Genomic DNA, 24,271 nt, shown 5'->3' with positions numbered 1-24,271 from the left:
GTCCAAAAACATGCTTCATAGGTTGATTGGCAACTCTAAATTGTCCGTGAGTGTGAGAGTGAATGGATGTGTGATTGAGGATATTCTACCCTGCGACACACTGGCGACCAGTCCAGGGCATCCCTTGCCTACGCCTAAGTGGCCGGGATAGGCTCCGGCAACCCCGTGACCCCGAAAGGGAATAAACGGTAAAGAAGATGAATGAATGAATTAAAATGTTTGTTAGTTTTTTAAAAAATTACCTACAGACAAGAGGCCAACTTTTTTATGATTTTTTTTAATGATTAAAAAAAAATCAGGCAAAACCACTTTAAACGTATATTTTATTGCATTTGATCATAATGTATTACCTTGGATTGAGAAAGCACTTTCTACTAAAAGTTAAGTGCCGCCATTTTTATTGTGCAAACTTCTTCCATGATCCCAATCCGTCAGAAAAAGAACTCATTGAAGACGCCACCTGTCAGTCATCCAGACTCTTCCCAGGCTGCCGCGCCTGCTTGACAAGGGGTCTCAGTAGCGTGCCCTCGTTTCTCCTCTCGCTGTCCTCTGTGTACAGATTGTGCTGGTGAATATAGTCTATCACAGAGTCCGGGACGAGGTATTTCACACTCAGACCCCGCCTCAGTGCACGTCGGACCTCTGTGGCACTTGTCTCATTCCTCACCCACTCCGTCACAAGGAAAATGTTATGTCTGTGGCGGTGCAGCAGGTCGGACTCGTGTACAGCGCGCTCGGACTGCAAGCTTCCTCTGCTGACGCAGACGAGGCCGAAGCGCCCGACCAGCTCCTCCACGTGCTTGTCCAGCCAGAGGCCTGGAACCTTAAAGCTGTTCAGGAAATCGGCTCCGCACAGGAGCTTTAGCTGTGGGGAAACACCTGAGGGCACACACAGACATGCAGAATTGGTCCTATGTTTCTTAAAGTTTTAGTTTTTGTCAAATTTGTGAAAACACTTGCTTAAAATCGGACCAAATTCCTTAATAAATCACCTTCAGGGAAGAGTTTTCATCACTACTTTATAACCTGGAATCAATTATTTTTTTGTATTATTAAACAATGCACAACTGTAATAAATCATAATTTCTTTTAATTGGGAGTCCCACTACTGTCCCTACTTCTACATCTTAACTTAGATCTGCGGGAGAAACCAGGCTCCACCTCCTCCATGACAGTGTGAAAACTCAGGAGGACAACTGCTAAAGCAGAATCACCCATCAATTAGTCCTGGTGGCTCAAATCAGCAACAGCCGCTTATTGGACATTTCCCAAGATGGACTTGAATGACTCTTTGATCACATTAGACAGACTGAACCATTTGGCAGCAAGCGGTGAGTCCAGACAGAAGCACAGCTTCAGTTCTCAGAATGAGACTCTGTGGTGGCAACGTGGATCTGCTTCAAAGTGCTTCAGAGGTTCACACTTAGTACAACAACACACAATCAACAACCACGTGTCTTCAGGGGATCCCTGAAGACAAACACGAGTGAGTGAAATCTGTTGACCCCTGAGGGAGCGCTGGACTGCGGTCACAGTGGCGCCCAGGAACCGTTTGGTGGCTTCGAGACCTGAAGTGACGCAACCTTTGCCTGGAGTTGAGCTACGAGTGTTTACAGAGAGAAAAAGGCAGAGAAGTACGGCAAAAGTTTGACACCAGACCTGAAGGCACTTCTAAAGTCAAAGGTCTGTCCATCAATGGAATATTTTGGTTTAGTATTATATTTTTAATAAATACACGCTCCAGGAGTCTGGCTTTGTTTTCCCCAAAATTGAAATCACTTCACCAAAACACTGATTTCAGCTTTTTAAAGGGGTAGAAGTGCAGTCTGTCAGAAGGTCCTTTGAGGACATACTCACGCAGACTTAAAGAAGTAAAGGCTCTTCTTAATGCTCTCTGATGACTGCTAGTCAGGGATAAAGGGCACAATTAGACTTCTAATCCACACTAGCTCAGAATAAATTACACACACTACGCTACACAAATCCATCCATCCATACATGTCACGTTTAAGATCCAGCATAAAATTACCATTACTCACATTGGGCTGGGTTTAAAAATCTATTAATCCAAATCAATTGATCTTCATTTGGAAAAATGCAAATATTATTTAATCAAAACCACTAATTCGTTTTCTTTTAAAGCTATTCCATGTATTAGAAAAAAAGGCTAACATTTTAGGGAAAGCATTCAGAAATGTTTTATTACAATTCTAACTTTGTTATCTGCAAACTGTTTTTCACAACTAAACAAAAGTTAGTCTTAAAATGGAATTTGACAAACAAATCAATATTTAATAGAAGAGAAAATTCAAACAGAATAGTAAATCTTAGAATCAAAGTTAATTCTGTTTTCAGGCAGGGAGATGCAGCCTTAAATTCCCCGCTGCGACATCCACGACTAACCTTCAGTCAAGTTAAAGTGCCGACTAGCAGGGCTGGGTTCAAAAAGCCAATAACCAATCTTCACATAGAAGCAGAGTTTGCCATTGAAACCAGTTTCTCATATTTTATAATGCAAAATTCTGCTTTTCTGTTGATTTTTGATTACATTCATGAAAGTTGACGGTAAAAAAACTGGTTAAACCTGTTTTTTGTAACTAAACAAAACTGATTTTGAAAGGAAATGTGAATAAAATACTACAATTTTTGATTGAATCATTTTAAATTGTAATTTAAGTTAGTTTTTAAGTTTTGTTGATTTATTTTAAACATATAAAAACCACAATAGATATATTTATAGAATCTCTGATAACTATAGACTGTCAAAAGAGTCTCTACTTGACAGAACGCTAAACATGTTTAACCCTTGTGCTATCTTAGATGACCCCACCCTTACATTGACGTGTTATTCCTACCATGACAAAGGTGGAGAAAGGTGGAAAGATTTCATGTAATCCATGGACACCAGTGAAGATCACAAATCATTGAAGAAAAAAGGTTCAGCGCACTGTCTAGTGGGTCTAGATGACCCAACTCCCAACGTTAAAGTGCCTAGGAGAGCACGGGAGTTAAAAGGGAGATAGGGAAAAGCTGAAGCTTATTTAAGCCCACTCCTTTCCACTGATTCAACTTTGACAACAAAAATACTAAACAACAAAAAAATCAAGACAATATATTAATATGATCAATATCATTATCTGTCTGGAGGTTTATCAATCATGATAAATAATAAATAAGGGATTCACTACAATCATCGTGGGGCTCAGACATCAAAAGAAAAAATGACCATATAAAATAAAATTGACATATAAAAGTCATTTAAAAAATGACGCGCAATTTAAATCCATTTGTGATAAAATGGATCCAGTCCCCATTAACAACCCCCCGCCCCCAACACACACACACACACACACACACACACAAACACACATTCACAATTCTTGAGTCTTACAGGAGAGAGGGGGTGTGTTTCCATTGGGGTCCCTGTGCGTTCCCAGTTCCTTCAGAATGCGTTCAGAATGATATCTGACCAAAGAAAAGCAAAATCATGAGCAAAGACTCTGCCGGATCAGGTGGGCCTCATTTTTACAAATCTGAATTAGAATTCATTGACCGAGTTGAAAAACAGAAAACTGGACTTTGATTAATCTACTTATGTTTGCTCTTTGGCAGCCGTTTTAGCGAAATCTATCAAACAGAATAGAAAAGCTGATAAGCCTATCCAGCCCAGAAGAACTTTTTGATGTGTGTGTGTGTTGGGGAGGAACACGATGTGGCCTCTCGGTGACCTGGGTTCAAAAGTTCACCCGTGTCTTCGATCTGGACCCGTGCTGAAAGGACCAGGCTGGCAGATGCCAAGCTGCAAGGAGAGTGTGGCGACCGTGCATAAAGAGATTTGCAGGAAGCAGCGACAGGAGAGAGCAAACGGGAGGCCAAGAGGAGGAGAGTGATGCAAATGCTGGAAACCAGGAGCTCCAGAAATAACTTCGTGTTTACAGAAGGAGAAACGCTTTCCAATGGATGCATTTCCAGGTTTAAGCAGGTTTCTCTATTTCTGCTCAGCCAACTGAGCAAGAAAAAAGCTGCAGCTCGATCCTTATTGGGCAACCCAAACGTGTGCACTGGCAGGAAGATTAGGAGATCCCGGTAGATTCAAAGGTCTCTGCACCTCCTGCTGCACATGGGAGCCTGAAACCCGGAAAATAAGCAATAAAGGTCCTGCTAAGAATAGAAAATACTGTCGCTTCCTGTGACAATGCTATGTAATACAGGAAAGAAAAGGTCCTGCAGAAGAAAATGTCCTGCTGAGAGGAGGACTTAATGGGATGAAGAATCCAAAACGAATGGTTCTAAATCCAAAGTCGAGGAAAGCAGATGTTCATAAACAGAAATCCAAGAGGAGAGGTAAACACTGGAGACTGGGAGCACACTAAGGGAGTAGACTTAATAGCAACATTGGACAGAAAAGGGTCAAACAGGAGGACAAGCTGTAGAAACCAGTCACCCATGGCTCAAAGGTGGAGCGGATGCCCATGAGGAGAGGGGAAAACAAATCCTGCTGCAGATCACGACAGTGCCAGACCTAACAGATGTAACTCCGGATGACAAACTTTTCAGGAACAAAAACCAGGCAGTTCGTGTCCCCTACTTTAGCTAAGGCTAACAAATAAAAGACTCCTTGTGTTTTTTTCCCCTCAATCGGGTGCATAATTAATGTCACTGCCGTCACAAAAAACATAATCGGCAGTTATTTCAATTATAGTTTGGGACATTAAGTTTCATTTTCTTGTGTCCCCTGTTTCTTGAAACAGATTGGTCGATGACTCATGAGAAAAATTAAAGGTGATTAAAGGAGATAAAGAAAGAGGGGAAAAAAAGGGACAGCCTTTTAAAGCTCTTTTCCTAATTTAAACAAAACCTGTAACAAAAGTTTTTCATAATGCTTTTTTAGATGGAGGGAAGTGCAAGAGCCAAAGTCCAGATCATTGAATAATAAAGAAAATTAACTAATTTAGTGCAGTATAGGAAGATAAATGATGCCTATTATGACTTCTTATCCCTTTGACATTTTCTTTGAGGATATTTCAGTAAATGGACAACAGTAAAAATAACAATTTGTTTAAAAAAAAAAAAAAGGATTTTAATTAATATTTTGTATTTTCAGGGCATTGGCCAAACATCTCTGTGACAAAAGTTTTATTACAGTAGTAGGTTTAGCATTTATCTACAAAAATAACAGATATGACTGTAAATCCTAAAAATAAAAATAGTTTATTTTACAGCAACTGATTTAAATTTAGATTATAAGCATGAGGCATCTCACATTTCTCTAGCTTTATTATAAGACGCAACTTTTACATTGGTTATCATAGATTAATTCAGTTGAAAGTATCTAAGATAAATTCAGCCTCCTTTTTTATTTTGTACCTTTTTTCAGCATATTGGCGAATAAAGGTGTGTTTTGATGTTTTTTTTTTTTGTGGAAAACGGTTTTAAACTTTAGATTTATGATAATATCTTTAGATCATTTTGCATCTCCTCTTTCCCCCCGGCACATTTATATTTCAGAAATGGCCATTTTAGAACCCCAGAGCTGTGTTTAATACCTCATGGTTTCCACAGTCTCTGTCCAGTCCGGCTGCTGGCTCTCCCACTCATCAACGGTGACCCAGCTGGAGGTCCCAAGTGCCAGTTTTGCCATCGCATTGCGATGCTTAGCCAGCGCCAGGCCTTGCTTTCCATAGCCGTCACTAACCGGAGACACGATGCCACCCATCACTTGGTACTGGCCTGAGGGAAGAGAAGATTAATGCAGTTTTTCTGGGTCATGACAGGCGGGGGGAAAAAAAATGAAATATTAATCTGTGAATATAGCATCACTGATGTTGTGTGATATCACCCATTTAAATCAATCCAAAAGAACACGTTTTTTTTTCCAACTGAGATTTAACACCGCTGATCGTGATGAGATTTATTGAATTGGTCAATCGAAAACAATAATTTAGCTCATAGAAGAGTTACTGTGTTGCGTGGAAGAACAAAGCATCTCAGAATGGGGGAACTGGCTCAGTAGCATCATGTTTCTTATGTTAGGATGCTGCTGTTAGGATCATGGGGAAAAAGCCAGAGTAGCTTAAGGATGTAGATGTTCCTGAGACGGTGCCTCCTGAAAATACACAACAAGGCACAAAGCCTAGAATCCTTTTCTGTGGTGTGTGCAGCCCTCCACACAGAAAAAGTTTAGTCTAAAGTATGAGACTCAAAGAGACTGCTTCTGGAGGAATGCTCAGTCTTTCCGCACCAAATAAATCAGGGTTTTCAGGCAGAATGGCTTTTTTTTGTTGCTCCATAGTCAGAAATTAAAGCAAAACGAAGCCCCTTTTTATAGACTGATTTTTAGATCACAATTTTGAATGTTTCGGCAAAAAAGCTGCTTTTCTTATGTGGTTAACTTTCGTCTTCATACATCCTCGGGGGATAAACAATTTTCTGAAGAGGATCATGTCTGGAGCAAGTCTGTGTCAGAATGAGGCAAACAAATAAGACACTTGTTGTTTAGATGTTCCGATTGTTCTCACAACAGAACACGAACCATAATTATTAAATCAATCTTCTGAAAGGAAAGGAAGTAAACATACACACATTGAGACTGTTTTTTACAAAGAGGCAAAAACAATCTAAATGCCAAAGGTTTGGGTCAACCGGACCCCGAGAAGGAGGGTCTAACGGCAGGGATGCCCAGTTTAGCCTAATCTGTTTAGTTTAGCAATTACCAATTGAATTGTGTGACTTTCTGTTCATTATTATTTCATGTTCTTATACAATTACTGATATGAATCCCAATGAGATGACTATTGTTGTTATATTAGGCTATAAGAATAAAGTAAGCAATTGTAGGATGATGTATTATGAAAACATCATGTAAATAGGTAAAAATTGATGTATTTATTATAAGGAAGATAGACTTGTGACTTTGAGTTCAAAACTTTTTTTGGCTCATTTTTTCCAGAACTCATGGTTTCTGCATTAGAGGTTTTCATATATTTGATGTTTTTGTTGTTGTTTTCTGTCTTTTCTTTTAGTCTTTGGGTCTTGTAATCCCATCGGTGCTAATATACAAACAATTAATGTTGTTTAAATATTTAATTTTCTGTGCAACAAACCATATTGTGAATTAATTTGATTACTTTTACAACTTCATACTGCATAAACAATTCTATCACTTCAACTTTGATAAGTACCAACCATATAAGTCCTAAATAATATTTTTTTTTTGTGCTTTATCTTCTCTAATTTGCCTTAAAAAAATCATTATTGCTTTCTTGTTCATTTGACAAGAACAGAAGAGCCTGATTCAAACACTGAGTAAGTGAATAAAGGAAAAACATTCAGTATTTTTTAATACTAAAAAAGTGTTTGCACTATTATGCACTTTTGATACAATGTATTTTTAAAAATTAAGCGTTTTATAGAATTTTATAAATAAAATAATATAATAGATCTGACAGGAGATTGATTGGAAAGACTGATTAAAACACACAAGCCCCTCATCAGATCTTTGTGACCTCTGAGTCTGACCTGTGGCGTGCAGATGGTCTCTGGCCAGCTCAAACAGCCTCATATGCTGGTTAGTGATTGGATTAAAAGAGCCGCAGGCTAACAAAACCAGAGGAACACGGCGGGTGACCATCATGACTAACCCTCCCACTCCTTGGTTAATAAACCTGAAAGGAAAGACAAAACTTGTCTCAATAATGTTATAGTTCAGAGAGCCGCATACATCAGAAATATTCAGAGAAGATGCAGAAAATCAAACCAATCAGATATTTTTATGTTAAATAGCAGCTGTCTCATTTGAAAAGAATAAACTGTCATCTGGAACAGTCTGAATGCAGCAGCTACAGTCTGAATTTTATTATGATCACGTGACAAGGCTGACAGAGAAACACATAAACATAGATATGCATCTGCGTGTCAGGAAACAAAATTCAAACATTAATACTAAAGGCTTTTGGTATACAGGGGAAGCTAATGTTGTAGTACTAGTACAGTACGTTTTACGGGAGGTAGAAATAATCAAACGAACAGCCAGGAAATTCCTGTAAAAAAAATCTTAAAAAGATAATAGCAATACCCAATTTTAAAAAAATCATATATGTTAAACCTGTAGTGTTAACCTAAACCAGCTGCGTCTGACTAACGGGGTGCTTTAGCGATTAGCTCACAAAACTATATTACAAAATGACAAATTAATCTGACTAAATCAGTGGAATCAACACTTTAAGCTACCATTACTCTGACTCTTCAATCCACTTCAATCAAAATGTAATATGATTTTGTGATTTGATTACCTTCTTGGTGCATTTGGTTAGTGCGTCACATGCATATGCCTCCCCGAGTTCAAGCTTTCCGTCGATGGTTCCGCTGGGAACGTGTTGCTAAAGTGCGACCCCTGGTGGATAGAAATTCAAAATTTGTGCAAAGGGAGCTCTCCATGGTTCTAAATTGAGTCATTTGAGTGAATTTTTAGAACACTAAACAATGTAAATGGGTTATAGAGACCAGAATAAAGGACCACAAATAATGCAGTGACTTTCAAACTGGGGCAGAAATAATGATTAAAAAAATATATTCATCAGTGTGTTTATTTAATCAAGAAACTGCAAACAAAAACGAGACAGAATTTTTTTTAAATTACCTCTACATTTCCAAAGAGGTACATTAATCATTTTAAAGGTTAATAAGTAAGTAAATATAGTTTAGTAAGTAAATATATATTATATAATATTCCATGGTCTAAATGTAACTTTTCCCATTAAAAAAATATGCATGTGTAATTAGAGCAAAAAATTTTGCGTTGTGGATCATGATATTATTATAGTGGCAGTATAAACAATACTAGCAGAAAAAAACCATAAATATTAATTGTTCACATTGACAAGATTTGTGGGTCTTGTGAAACAGATATATATTTTTTGGGAATGACGTAGCACATGTAAGTGCCTGCTGCTCAACTAATGTCTTAGAAAGTACAAAAACAAAAGAAAATTCAAAGTTCTGAAACATTTAAAAAAAGAAAATCAGCTTTCAACGTCATAGCTTCCTGTGTCTCTGCCCTGAGGTTCAGTAAACAACTGTAAATAAATATGACTACCTTTATTGTCAGCTTGTGTGCTTTATGTTAATTAGTCTTCAAAATTATGTGATTTTTCTCTTTGAATAGTAGTAGTAGTCTTTTTTATTTACACACTGTTAACACCAGAAGAGTAAGATAATTAGGTATTTCAATAGCATTTATTTAATATTGAATACAATCATTAAAATGTGCTTGTGTAAAGTACAGTAGCACTATTAATCACGTTAATTAGGGTACAGATCACTGCCACAGCTGTTTTTAGTATTACATTCATTAAAATGAGTTTGCTTCTAAGTAAGGAGAAAACCATTTTGCATTCTTTTTTTTATCAGTATTATTTGGTTGGTATTTTACTCAGTCTTTGGCTCAAACAGGTCATTTGTCCACCCCAGGTAATTTTTCTCTGCATCGTCAAGTCAGCCCAACAGATTCAGACTTTCACCAATGAGAAGGACTTTGCTTGTCAAATTAAAACTCCACAGATGTATCAATCGTCGAACAAAACATATTTCAAGCAGATATAATAAATGCAATATCGTATAGATTGTTTTTATTTCCCCCCTATGCAGACGAGGCCTGTCGTTTTGTCTTTATCGAAACTGGGGAAACATCCTCTCTAATAAGAGTTTTATTTTGAAAAAACAATTCCGGAAAGGAAGTCTAGTTGACGCTGGGTAAACGTCAGCGGGTGTCAGTCTCTCTCTTTTCGATGACTGTCTCAGTGACTGTCTCTCGACCTGCCCACGGTCCCTGGCGTGCGTGGCCAGCTGAGAAGCGTTCGTGCTCCGTGGGAGAGCCAGGATTTGGAGGCGAGCAGGAGACGGAGAGACATCGCAACAACATGAAGACACGCGGGTTCCCGTTTGTGCTTTTCTGGCTGTTCTGGGGCCACTCCTGCGCTCTGGCAGGAAAAGGTAGGAAAAAGAAGATAAGGCCAAAACTATTTTTTTAAGTATATCATTTGCATTTTTATTTTAAACGTTGCAGTTGCAGAAGTTGGATCGAAGAGCAACTAGATTTGTGCAAGAACTTGGCTGATTCTTTCTTTGATGTTATTATTCGGAGATTTTTCTTTCAGTTCTTAAAGATTTAGAGCATTGATAATATGCTTTTTTCTTTGACATTATTCTAATAATGAGGTTAGTTATGATCAAGGAATAAAAACCAAAAAGTATTTAATTAGAGTGATGGTTTGATTTTTTATGCCTGTTCATTGAGTTTATTTATTATCTGATAATTTTAAGTACAAACATGTAGTAAGTCACACTGCTTATGAGAGCTGTAGCAAAAAGAAGATCATTCTTGTTATGTTTGGTATTAGATCAGCTATCAATAATAATCAGTAGAGATTCATTTGGGAATTTAGAGTGTGGATGTCTTAGAAACAACTTAAAAAAAAAAGCATTTCCAGGAAGTTGAAGGATGTAATAATTTTTGCTCTTTATCAGTGGAAAAACTAAAGACCTAGAAAAATAAACATTAACTTCTTGAATGTTTTGTTACATTTGGGATCTCAGACATTTGATCGTAACAAATATCAGGTCTTTTGAAAGGAGAAACTTTCAGTTAAATTGGAAAATGTAACCGAACTGTTGTGATTTTTTTCTGTTATGGGCTTAATGAATGAATAACTTCCTCCCAGCTCTAACATGGTCTTAGATAGCAAACAGTCAAAATGTCTCCCTTCTGATCTTTGAAATCTTTCATTAACAATACATGTGTAAGGCTGAGATACTTCTGTTGAGCGTTCGCGATTGGTTGGTTATCTATCGATTTGTGCATGTATTGAGCAGGTCTCTGGGAGGGCGGCCATGGGCAGAGTGCTGATTTTTAATCACACCCTCACTCTGTGATGCCCCTTTTCGTCTTATTTCTGTCTGTCTTACTCCCTCACTCGCACACGTAAACACACAAACAGGGACTGGTGTTGCCAATGAAGAAGAACTGGGGTTTACAGTGCTATTAATTGGGTCTCTGGAGTGAGAGCGCCAGGCTGGCTGGCTGTCTGCACTCCGGCAAACATTATCATTATTTTTACTGTTTATAGAAATCCAACATGTCGCCAAGAGCAAGAGAGAAAGCTTAATGAAAGGGCTATTTGCTGTTGAGACTTTGGAGTTTCTTTTTTTCCGTTTTTTTTTTTTCGAACTGAGTAAACAGAACTTGGTTTTGCAACAGTGTAGACTTGTGCCATTGTTTTTTTTCTTTAGAATTTTAAATCTTTCCATGTCTTTATTTGTGAAAAATGTATTTTAGGACTACAGAAAGGTAAGCATGGCTAGTGAGGTAAAAAAATGACCTCTTGTGCTTGAAAACAAAGACAAACAGATGACGGATTAACCCCTTCATGCTTTGTTAATACCAAATAATATTCTTCAATGTTTTTTTTTCCACTCAAGGTGGTGCTAAATTAAAGAATCACTCCAATGAAAAGATGTTTTGGTGTTTTCATTATGCTGTTGTGAATCAGGGGCAGATGCACAAATGCTTTTGAAAAAAGCTTCTAAGTGTGACATGCAAATTACTATGGCAAGCCGCGAGCTCCCTGCTCTGCTCCATTCTGATGCATCCACTAGATCCATGAACATCTTTGTTTCCTTTGTCTGAGCTGGCATCTGGCTCAAAACTGTACAGCTGGACAGCTCCAATATTGCTCGCCATTTTTGTTGCACCGCTAATATTAGCTCGGGGTTGTGAAGGACTATAAGCCAGCAGGAGAGCGTGTAAACAAAGAGGTTGATAGGAAATGAGCACAGAACTCAAAGAAGCATTTAGACTGACTACTGTTATGCAGAAACTATATCCTATGTCCACTTTTATGATAAACAGTGAATAATTTTAAATTAAATAATTCTTTTATAAACAGTTTTATATATATATATATATATATATATATATATATATATATATATATATATATATATATATAATGACTGATCCAACATGTGATTTTATTAAAAACGTCAATGTGTATTTAACATTATCTCATCTCTTGTGAAAGACCTAAAACATGCATTATACCATGGTCCGGTGAATACTCGATTCTGATTGGCTGCTGGGTGTGGATTAAACTTTTGCTTCTTCATCTGGAAAAAAACAAGCGGTAAGAAGTGAACTTTCTCTCTGAACTGATGCTTTATTTAACCCACCATGATTACCAGCTTATATCTCGCTTTCCTTTGCCGCTGCAGTCGAGGTCGGTGCCGGCTCAGCGCGTAGCTTCCACGCCGTGCGTCAATTTCTGATAATGCACACTTCCTCGGCCATCATCCCTTACATAACCAACTGGAGGAAGTTTTGTAGCAGAATCTAGCAACAATGGAAAATGAATATTGTCCATTAGTGTCATTTCAGCTGGATGCTGCTCTGCAGCAGATTGAACAAATTTCAATTTGTTCAAAAAAAGACCTGTGTAGCAGGTGTTATTTCTGCTACACATACTAGCATCCTGTCCATTTTCAGAACAGAAATTGTCTTCAATCCCTGCTTCTAAAGCAACGTTCATGATGCCCTCAGCAACGCGCATTCAAGCCATCACGTTCAGAACGAAAAGTTTATATAAATACGTATTTTGGGCTACCACATTCAAAACTCGTGTGTGTTCACGTGCCAAGACCTTTTTGGGCTCTTTGTCCAAAACAAGTGGCTATAGAACTCGGATATAATGTTAAACCAGGTCGAGCTTTGGCTAATCAAGGACTTGGATTTGGTAGTAAGGTATGGATGGCATCATTTTTAATTCACGGAAGTGCCCACCGTATGAAAATTGATCATGGAGGAGAACATACTAACTGCTGTTTGTGCCTGGCTGGAATTATGACACTAAGTCTTTCATATATCAGAACAGAGCTGTAAAAGAAAAAGCCTGGAGCAAGATTGCACCATTTTAACATTTCGCACCATGCACTTTCCAAATGTAGGTGGCGGACATGCGCTAGAATTGGTTAGCAACAGTCCAGTGTGAAGACCATATGCTAAGTGTGCGTTTAAAAATGCGCGTTTAAGAACAGACGTCTCGCTCAGTGGTAACGTAGTATAACAGCTGCATCTGCAGCATAAATAAATTGAATTAAGAAGCACTTTGAATGACAAAATTACATAATAATATATGTTTCTAATGTTAAACAAGAGGCTTTCTAAAAATAACTTTGCGGATGTGTTGGATGCATTGGCATTGCAAGAACCCACTTTCTATTCTGTATGACACAAAGGCTTCCTGCTCAATACCTTTTACATAAGAAGCTGGGAAACGGACCAGAGCAGATAAATGCTGAAGAACAGTCACAGAGAGGATCTAAGAGGTGCTGGGGAAAAATAAAAGAAACGGATAAAGACTGAAAACAAGATCAGATTTATGGGGTTCTTTTCAACAGAGCCGTCCAGCTACATTATCCATGCCAGGATATAAATTGTACGAGTGATGTGGAACGCAGGGCCATAACTCTGGTTTTTCTTCTTCTGTGCAGTGACTGGTGAAACGGTGTCTGACAGGAAGTGCTCTGGCTGTTTTGTTGCTCCTTACTCTTTACTGTCATTCATGCCCTTTCTGTTATCTCCCCTCTGCTTTCTCAGTTGTCTGTGTCTTTTTTTTTATTATCACTTGCTTCTCTTTTTCTGCCTTGACTCTGCATCACTCTTGACTGTTCTGCTCTGTTGAGCTAATGCCATTCAGAGGGCAAATGCCACAGAGTGAGAGATGTTTCATCATTCACCTCCTCGCTTCTCTTCCATGCTTGAACAGCTCTCGTTTGGGTTTTCAGAACTGCTGTTGCCCCACACCCCCACCCTCCACTCGCAGACTTCATTCCAAAGGTTTATGGGCTTAAGTGAGATGTATAAATGGGGAGACTATCTCCCCTCTGTCTTACTTTGCCTTCTCTCATTTGGAAAGTGTTGCACTCTCACTCCATCAGTGGTGCCTCCATTATAAATCCCCTCCACAATGCATTAATACTCTTCTCTCCTATATGGCTCACACAGATTGTTATTGCATTAGATCCTTCTTCACAAGTTAGGATGTGTGCTTTCTGATTCTAACTTTTTGTCCGTCTTCCAATCCAGATCTATATAATCGTTTGGGTTACACGATTCTTAACTGAGTGATTGTGATGTTGCAGAATCTTACTTGAAAGTTCCACTCCGATCATCTTTTGACCTTCCCAGCGATCCTATTTACAACAACAAAAATGGCAAGCAATACTTGAGCTGTTCAGCCATAGAGTTGTCAGCCAGATGCCAGGTCTGGCACGAGGAACACAAAGATGTGCATGGATCTGTTTGTCTACGAGTGGCTGCACCATATTGGAGCAGAGAATTTTCCATTTTTTTTCAATGGCATTTTTTCATCTCCTCCTGATTTATGTTTTGAAAAAAATAAATACTCAGAAATGCAGTTTTGATGTTAATTATCTCCATATATGACCTCCATCATGATAAAAATGAAACAAGAACCGGTTAAAACACCAAAAACACAATTTTCCTTGGACTGGGTCTGTATAGCATGATCTGTATTTTGTGCAGAAGTTCTCCAGGACGAGAACCAGTGCAAGATCTTTGTGCTCCTAGAATCCGATGCTAATTTTGGCAGAGATGCAAATGAAAGGTCTAATTTGGATGTTAACTACTCAGCACAGCTAATTATGAAACGTCTGATGAGGCATACAGCAGAGGAGAGTAATGGAAGACTTGCCATTGACTGACTGTGTGTGGTGAGATGTGTGCTCGCTCTGTGTTTGCCTGCATGTGAGGAGGAGAGGCGCTGGTTTTTCGGGCCAGAGCGTATGCCAGAATTACGGCAGCTGCTCCAAGGGCACCGGTGGGGCTTTCTGGTCAACATGCCTCAATATGTGCTGGATAAACATTGCATGCAGAGCGGACTTCAGAGAGACAACCTTCACATCTTTTTCCTATTATTAGCTGAACTTTCATACACTGGTTCTCCATGACGAAATTGTTTAGTTAAAGTGGTGTTATAACTAAAAGCTCAAACAGTCTTATAAAATTATGGCAAGAGCATTATTAACTGCTAAGAAGAAGACCGGAAATAATACAAGCAAATGCAACAGAAACGTATTCTGGAAATGTCCTCTTATTAAGGGTCCAAAATGGTGATACATGAGAGGCTGCAAAAGTTTTCAGAGCAGAGGCTACTGAGGAGAAAGTGGGAGGCTACCACTGACTGGGGAGGGGGGTTCTCCCCCTTGAAAATGTTAAAATTAAGGCCCTATATGCATTTAATGCTTGACTCACCGGCCAAGTTGGCCTGTAAATAAAAAACCTACCGGAAAAACATATTTTTAACGTCCAAATTAGCGCATTACACTATTTTAAATAGAATTTACCGTAAGCATTTTTAAAACACAAGATAAAAACAAATTTATTGTCTTTATTGATTTCTAATTAAAGTCTTTGCTTTTTACTTTTGGTGTTTTCACACTGTCGATGAAGTGTTTCATTTTCTATCACACATAAGTTTTCTTTTGCACAGCTGCTCAACACTGTTCCTAAAAAAAGACCCCCTGTAACCCCATGGGGAGAGGAAAATTTGTTTTTTGAAATTTTTACAAGAATAAAATTGCATAAAAGTGATTCCTAACTGATATGAAGACGTCTTTAATGTCATCTAACTGTATCTCTTATGCTGAGAAAACTATCTAGAGGGGGGCAGATTGACAGAAAAAGGACATTTTTCCTAATTCTGCCTCTATGGTGATTCATTTTAATATCAAATCATGACAAAAAACAGCCTGAAAAGATGATAATATCAGACTCTGCTAATAAAGTTTCATACAAAGTGGATTCATGTCTGTTGTTATATTTAGAAATGAGCAGTTTTTTATGAATGTCTTATGAATGAATTCTTTTTATTTATCAGACTGTCTTAAAGTCTGGTGACACAGAACAGGTCATTAGCATGATAGGAGTGTGTAACAACACAACCGCCCCGGTTCTGTCTGGATCCTGGTAAAAATAGTCACATGTCCCGCTGCTTCCTCAGCCAAATGCTACATGGAGGTGAATTACTGAAGTGGAGGGTGGGGCATCTTCTTCACGCTTTGGATGCGCTTGTGAAACCTTGGATGCGATCAGTAGAAGAGGAGCTTTGAAGAAAAACAAATTCAACCAAAGGAGGACTAAAATACATGATTTATTTGTCGCAAACATTTCTCAGAGTAAACATGAATTTACCACATCAGACACATGTTTTTGCTTCAAGGTACTAAACAAAACATTACAAAAATGGCGAGCAATATCGGAGCTTTCCAGCCATACATTTTTGAGCCAGATGTCATCTCAGACGAGGAAAAAGAATACATGGATCAATTGTCTGCAAATAGATGCATTGAAATAGAGCAGAGCAGGGAGATTGTGGCTTACCATAGTAACTTGCAGGTCACACATACAAGCTTTATTTAAAGGGCTTTTTGCTTCTGCTCCTGATTCCCAATTATTTGTATAAAGAAATAGTAATTTAAAAAATGTAGTTTAGCTCACAGGAATAAAAAACAATGAGGGATAAAATGGCTTGAAACAAACAAACAAAAACAAAAAAATAGGAGTTTCAAAAGCTAGAAGCTGGATCCCACACTGGATCCAAAACGGAGCAGTACAAAGGAAAGTGTTGAGTGATGGAGAAGGTCAAGCAGTGAGCTTCCGAAACATGTCACCAGCAAATCCTGGAAAACCATTCCTCTTTTTTGGCTGTCAGAGACAACTGCGAAAAGAATGCACCTGACTTTGTTGTATTAATATTATTATTTTTAGTTGAATAAGTACTTCTTTATTTTCCCCAAGTTTTTAAAGATTTTTGTATGTAATTGGAAAAACAAAAATCAGTTTAGGGCCAAATTATTCAATTTAGAAAAACAGAATTCTTTAATCCAAAATTGGTCATTGAGAAACATTTAAGGACTGCTTTGTGTTTGTACTTGAGAGGTGAACCGATCAGTGAATTTGTAGAAGTGTTGTTAGTACTGCGGCTCAATGGTAGACCTGTCACAACTCTGTTAAAGCTCTTATTTTGAAATGAAAGTTGCTGGTTTTTCCAGGTGTAATTTGTTTGCATAAAGAATCTGGGTTCAACACATTTGTTTTTGCGAAATCCCTTAGCTAAAAGTACCGTATTCTATTTAAGTCGACTACAAATATACCTAGTCTATACTAATAGCGAGGCAGTATACTTGAAGCTTACTTTTTACATACTATTTGTATACTGTAAATTTAAAATGTTCTAAATTAAGACAGAAGAATTATTCACTTAAAATATTTCCAGCACCACATGTACATGGTCTATAAAATGACTGCTATACTTATGTTCAAGTATACTTAATTAATAAACTTCAAGTGTTCTTGCTAAGGGATTACAATACTATACTGTTTGTTACTTCTGCAGAGTAAAGTCATATACATTTGTGGGCTAAGTGGTCTTGATCTTTAAATGCTTGTGTTGATCAAAGAGAAACTGCTAGATTTTTTTGTAATGCAAAAAAGATGATCAAACGTACTATTTTTACTCAGTTTAACAGAGTAAATATGTGGAAGTCTGAATTGAGGCGTTTCTTGCGCTTGTGTTACTATACCAGTCATGTTTGTGCTCCAACCCATTGCTAAACAATAGTGTGTGTTTTTTTTTTTTTTTTTACAATTTATGATAAAGCCTAAAGTTATAAAGACATGCACTGCTGCAGCATGTTTTAATTACAATTCAAAAACAACGTAGTAGCCTGCAGTGTGTTTTTACATTTATTAAAAAGGCTAACAATGTTCTCTGGGCTCAGTTCAAACTAAAATACAACATAAACGCACACACATGCTCTACTTAGTCACACACAAACACTCACAAAGCTCTTTTCATGTTACTTTGGACAGGATTGAGTCATCTCCTTCATCTTCCTTTCAAGTTGTTTTGCGTGGGTCTTGTGTGTAGTTGGTCCAGAGCGTTACAATATGCTTTGAAATGGCCTTATGTAATTTTTTTTTGTGTTATCCACTCTGTCTGGTTGAAAGCACAAATATGGTATTTTCAATTCAAAGACACTGTGACCGTGGAATATTTGCCATGTTGGTTCCATGTGAGAATCCAGTAGCTGCATCAGTGAAACATCACAGCTGTTACTGAAAGCCATGCCAAAGGCTTTTAAATTTGCCTGCAGGACAACTCTGTGTGTGACTGCAATGAACCATTTTCAAACTAAGAACTAAGAACAGAAAGGTCTTTGTGTTCCTTTCAGGAATAAAAATGGTAGAAAGAGCTGGTGAGATTTGGCTCATACCATTAGTCACAACTAAATCAAACATTATCTCCTGCATTTCTGAAACGTAGAAGAACCACTCCGATAATGTTTTGAGTTATTATAAAATTGTTCACATTGTTGTTGTTTTTAAAAAATTATGATTAGGCCGTTTTTAGCCAAAATGAAAAAATAAACTGTAGTTTTCCAGCAGTATATTCATTAGAAATTCACCTTTGAGTTGTGGGCAGGACGGTTGATACGGAGTAACCCCCCCCCCTTTGCAGAACGGATTGGTGCAGGGAGCTTGTGGCCCGCCCATTTTCAACGTCACAAATAAGCTCTTTTTTTTAAAACAGGATTTTTTCGTCTGTTCCTGATTCGCAACAAATTGAATTAAGAAATATTCAGAAATGCAATTTTGAGCATCATTTTGTTATCCTCCATCATAAGAAAAAGGCCACCAGATCATGTTAAAAACTCATAAAAACACAATTTTCATCCAAGTCTGTCTTTAATATTCTTTGTTTATCAGCTGCTTCCTTTAGGGGGTCACCACAGTGAGTCATCCACTTTAATCCTATCCCCTACATCATCAAACATAATTCTTTCTGTGAAAATCCCAACATAGAAATCTTAGGAATGTTGTCATAATGTCCTGTTTTTGAGTTGAATATTTTGCCATAATCATACAGCATTTGGAAATGACACATGATGTGGTGCTCAAAATCTGAGATCGCTATGTGCAAGTATAACCTTTGCCCTGTTGTACTCCCAAAACACTGTTTTGATTGACACGTTCAGTACCCCAGACGTACCAGGTACTGCAAAGCAAGACACAAAGAGGTCGATATGGGGGGCTGGAGCAGCAGGCAGCAGCCCCCCATATTCCGGTTGTCTAAGTTCAACCATATCTGCTTTTCTAAGAATCTAAACCTTTGTTTTGTGTTTCTTTTTGTCAGTGAAGGTCTACAGAGAAGTTTTATGAACCCAAACTATATTGATGCCAAAAAGCAGTGGATTTCGTTTTTTTTAAGCAGAAATGCAGCTGTGAAGGTTTCATTTTGTTTTTTTGTTCATGCCACTTCATAGAGGACAACATGAAAAAAACTCACAATAAAGCTTGACTTGTCATAAAACTGCATTTTTAATCAGGATGTTTTGGATCTGCTTATCACATATAATGCAAACATGCATATTTGTAAAAAATAAATTGTATGGTGTGAGAGAAAAAGTGTGCTTTATTTTCATACTGTTCTAAATGTAAACACTAATTTGAACAATTTAAACCCATAAAATAGATCTAATATAAGAGAAAAAAACAGAACTCCCAACAGATGTGTGACGGGCACAAAGGCAGACAAAATGAGGATGCAGCGGTCTTTAAAAAAAAAAAAAGCTACCTACATCGCATATAGGTAGTGTTTTTTTATCATTCAAAACTAGTCTGATTTACTTTAATTATTAAAAAAAGATCATTCTTAATAAATCATTTCACTCTGGAAGCTCTAACAGGAGTAGCTTATGATTTGCTTAATATTTCATTTTATTAAAAAACTACAATCTTCTCAGAAACAGAAGTATTTCCTCATAAAAAATGTACTAAGGCAGTTTGTGTTTCATTCGAACAGTGACAGTAGGATGTGGCCTTACAAACATTTTTTGTAATTTTTAAGTGTGTTCATTTTTATCTTAAATTACATTGCACTATAAACAGTTCATCCATGCTACAAGAGAAACAATATAAGATATAAGAAATGTTATGTGAGCAACAATTTGGAATTTATGCTGGCCTCTCCAGAAACAGTCAAACCCAAGAATGCAGAAAGCAGAAAACACTAAAAAAAATGACATGAATCAGGTATTTTATTTAGCTTTTCTCTGTTTATCCTAAATAAAAGGAAAACAGTCAGTTTGCAGCAATAGAGAATCATGATTAACAATAACTAATAAAACCGAAATTTTTCTATTTAATTAAAATGTTCATCTTTTCTGTTTTGTAAGTGATAATTTAAAAAGAATTAGAATATACTATAAAAAAGTGTTTATGTATTATAGGAATTTTATTGACCATCGCTTATTTTGGCTATAGTTGTTTGCCATTTCTATATTACAATTACCGGACTCCTCTTTTATCTGTTTATTTGCCTGCTTCTCTTAACCGGTTTTTAGCTCTGTGTCCTCATAAAACCAAAGCATTAACCACTAACCATGTCTGCAGTCTTTAATTTTTACTCCCCCTGGTTCAGTGATATTTACAGTTTATTTTCATGCATGGTCCATAGCTCTGACTATTGCATTTCTGTTTTCTGTCAGCAAAAAAAGGCTATTATTTTTTCTGCTCACTCAGCCTTCTTTTGGCACACACTGATAATTGTGCTTACTTTCATTTTCTGGAGCTCATTATTGTTAATAAATTGACATTTGTCATGGAGGCAAAATGAAACATCCCCTCATTCGCAAGAGCTCTGTCGACTTTTGCACAGAACAAAAACCCGAAACATTTGAGCCGATATTTGCTCTTTTGCTGTGTCAAATCTTGAAAGAGGCTTTTATCATTTGACCCAAAAAGCACAGCAGAGCCACATATTGCAGAATTGCTTGGTTTTTTGGAGCTTACTTGGACTTCACTTTTTTGTACTAGCAATAAAAGTCGTCAAAATGCCACAAAATCCATTTTTTAAAAACTTTTCTAAGAACCTTCCTTTTTCACAAGTTAAAGTCTTTCTCCAATCATCTTTTGATCTATTTTTAAAGTGTTTGCAGTGGTATTTTAATTATGACTATGCCATGTTTTATTGGAAAAATCAAAAACCTCTGTCGTTTTCTTGGACAGTTTCTGCAGAGAGGCAGTAGATCTTCAGAAATCTCCCTTTGAGCTGCGGGCGGGACTGTTTCCTTGTTCTCCCGCTAGCTTACAGCCTCTCACACTACCAACTGTACAGTTTTGAGCCAGATATCATGTCCGACGAGGAAAACAAAGACGTACATGGATCTAGTCGTCTATAAGTGAATGCATAGGATTGGAGCGGAGCAGGGAGCTTATCTTCTACATTACTACGGTACTACAAGCTTTTTCAAACTGGATTTCATTCGTCTGCTGCGGATTTACAACAATTGGAATAAAGCAATGTTCAGAAATGCAGTTTTAAGCTTAATTTTCTCTATATTTGTCCTCCATTATGAGAAAAATGCCACAAAAACATGCTAAAAAACATCAAAAGCACGATTTTAATGGTCTTTAAATTTGTTCTCAATCTTGCCTGATGGGACTGACTGAGAACTTTTATATGAATCAATTGTGTGTGTGAAAAACAATGGTTCAAAACCTGTTTTCTGGTCATTGCAATCACATCAAAGAAATGAGTGGGTTGGAAACAAAATCTTGAAGATAAATCCCAAGTGCAGACGTCCTCTTCAGTCTACCTGTCACAGTTAAACCCACGACCCAACTCTTTCATTTCTAAGGAAATGCCAAAGCTTTGTGTTGAGATTGCTCACTTCCATATCTCTGTGGCACGTTTTCCCCGCAATTACAGTCAATTTTCTTCAAAAGCAGACAATAACTTTATTGTGTTAAGTTGAAAAGACAGTAGCAATGCATTGTCCTGTCAAAGTTGAGTGGGCTTGATTATATGCGGCAGATGAGTACAAGCAAACACTCCTCCTCCCCATGGTGATGAATACAAACTCTTAAGACGGAACAGTTGTGTGTTTATCTCACCGCTAAGGTGGAAATTGTGCCTTCTTCCCTCAGAGATTATTGGGCGAATAAATGAATCTCCCTTTAAGCATGTACTATTTGCTCCACTGACAGCAGCAATCATTTTCATGAAACCTTTTGCAAAAATTTTTTAGGCAATAATCACAACTCGTTACATTGATTTAAGGGTCAGAAGTCTTAACTGATGCACGAACTTAGCTTTATACCACCTTAAAAAGGTACAGCTGCTGCTGCTTTGGAGCTTATTATTCTTCATCACACGTAGAAGGCAGATGTTTAGTAAGAGGAGACAATAGTAATTGCCAGAGGCAGTCCAGGAGCGAAGGGGGTTGGAGAGGAATTGTGTCAAGGTGAATTAAAAAAAAGACCTGGTCACTCCGGTTTTTACTCCCTCTAGATTGAACTATTCCTTTATTTTACCAGGGTTTGTCAATCCTAGGGGAATTTTGCATCATCATGAAGCCTGATGAAGTGAGGGAGGATGTTTTTTTTTAACTGGGGAGTGTCCTTTGAGTGTTTTGTTTTTCTGCTTAACTCATCTCCTCCCCAAAGAGGTTCCTTCATCCCTCATGACTACTTGCTCCTCGTCTAAACACACACCTCCACGTTTGTGCCTTCTGCAGCTTCGGCAACAAGGCTTCTATCTTCTTTCAAAACAGTGATCAGCAGCATGTAAAGCAGTCCAAATCAATGGTCAGAAAAATTGTTGTAAAGAAGAGAAAAGTGGAAGGAACCGATGAGCTTACTTACCTAGTATTATGTGCATCAGTTCTACTGTCGTGTGACATCTCTGACACAGTAGGACTGCCAACATCGGCTGTAACAAGGACAAAATATTACAAAAATATTTTTCACAGAGACCTCTCGATTCTTCTAAAAATTACACTGTATTTTTGAAACCAGATTTGGGAGCCTGGTAAAATGAGCTGAGCACTGATGATTGCTTGGGTCAGTAAAGAAATTCCCCGTAATGGATTTTACCAGCTCTTACAGGTGTTTTGGTGACGAGGATCATTATCTTCAAAACACTCTTTTCTTCTTTCACTGCATCCCTTTTTGATGGTTTGCCAGAGATTGAAATCTTTTTTTTTAAGCTCTCAGGCAGTTCGAGAGGAAAAGAAAAACAAACTAAAAAAGTGCTGCTGCTTCCATCTTTATCACTAATTCTTCCCCGTTGTTGGATATTGATTTTAGGAGAAAGCTAATGATGAACAATGTTTTCTCTTTTGCTTTGGTCCCTGTGGTAGATTAAAACAAACTGCTTAGGGGAACATGGCTTGGCTAAGTATTAAATTGCAAAAATAGCTGCCACGGTCTTCTAACTTATGACACTGTAAAAGTATTGCACTCCTAATATATTAAATACCAGCTAAAAATGATATCAGACCTAGACTTTTATATGTGACTAGCAAAACCAATGTTGTGAAGAAAATATAGATTACAAAGACAGTTCGCACACAATATGACAGTTTTTAAACTTCTTTATAAAAAGGTCTTGGTAATGTTTTAATTTTATTTAAATAACTCACATAATTACTACAGACAGATGCTGGGAAAACTGGGAATGGTTGGTGACCACACACGTCTTTTGGGACTGCCCAAAAACAAGACCAATTTGGGAGAATAACAAAAATAAGATGTTAAGGACATATGAACATATTAGGAATATGGGTGGGGTTAACCAAAAACCTCTGTTGCCAACCTCTGTTGATCTCCCCATGGATCCATGGATTTATACAGCAAATATTCACTCACCAAAGATAATTGTTACATTTTCCATGTTTCAATGTTGGTTGCAAGAAAAAACATCATCCTAAACAGGTTTACGCCCTGCCCACATATCACCATTTATTTGATGGGGTGTCTAACAACCCAACTAAAGCTGAATATTGACTATTTTTCAAAAAGATGGTCAAGAGTGTCTACTCCTGGACTGATTTTTGTTTGATCCCCAAATGTGCACTGTTGTATTGCCCCCATTCTACATCTGTATCCAGTTTTTAATAGCCTGCAGCCATCCTGGACTGCAAAGCCCCTTAATTGTTTCATGATTCTTTTTTACTGTGTGGGTGAGCGAAAATGTTGTCCCCGCCACACACCCAAAAACGAACCAAATTTTGCGCGCACCTAGTAACCAAAATAAATGATGATATCACACGAAAATGTAAAAAATAAAATACATATATTGGAGCCAAAATCTCTTACGGGGCTCAAAAAATAATTCAAAATTAGGGCTGCACG

The 24,271-nt window shown here is 37.6% G+C and overlaps 2 protein-coding genes across 2 annotated transcripts in view; one reads left to right on the top strand and one right to left on the bottom strand.

The window, feature by feature from the left end:
- Positions 1-305: 305 nt before the first annotated feature.
- Positions 306-8,375, bottom strand: nmnat3 (nicotinamide nucleotide adenylyltransferase 3). Its single transcript, XM_011486648.3, has 5 exons — positions 8,292-8,375; positions 7,519-7,664; positions 5,547-5,730; positions 3,392-3,465; positions 306-879 (listed from the first exon to the last, which is right to left on the bottom strand). The coding sequence occupies exons 2-5, from the start codon at positions 7,631-7,633 to the stop codon at positions 464-466; spliced, it is 789 nt and encodes a 262-aa protein (XP_011484950.1). The 5' UTR covers positions 7,634-7,664; positions 8,292-8,375; the 3' UTR covers positions 306-463.
- Positions 8,376-9,774: 1,399 nt separating this feature from the next.
- The window catches only part of LOC101166581 (calsyntenin-2), a 141,671-nt gene continuing 127,174 nt past the window's right edge, over positions 9,775-24,271 (top strand). The window contains exon 1 of the mRNA XM_011486645.3: positions 9,775-9,990. Coding sequence (XP_011484947.2) covers positions 9,786-9,990 — 205 coding nt within the window. The 5' untranslated portion in view covers positions 9,775-9,785. The remainder of the gene's footprint in view (positions 9,991-24,271) is intronic.

The sequence above is a fragment of the Oryzias latipes genome, chromosome 17 (assembly GCF_002234675.1).
Source record: "Oryzias latipes chromosome 17, ASM223467v1".
NCBI classification, from domain to species: Eukaryota; Metazoa; Chordata; class Actinopteri; order Beloniformes; family Adrianichthyidae; genus Oryzias; species Oryzias latipes.
This window is presented reverse-complemented; position numbering and strand designations above follow the sequence as displayed.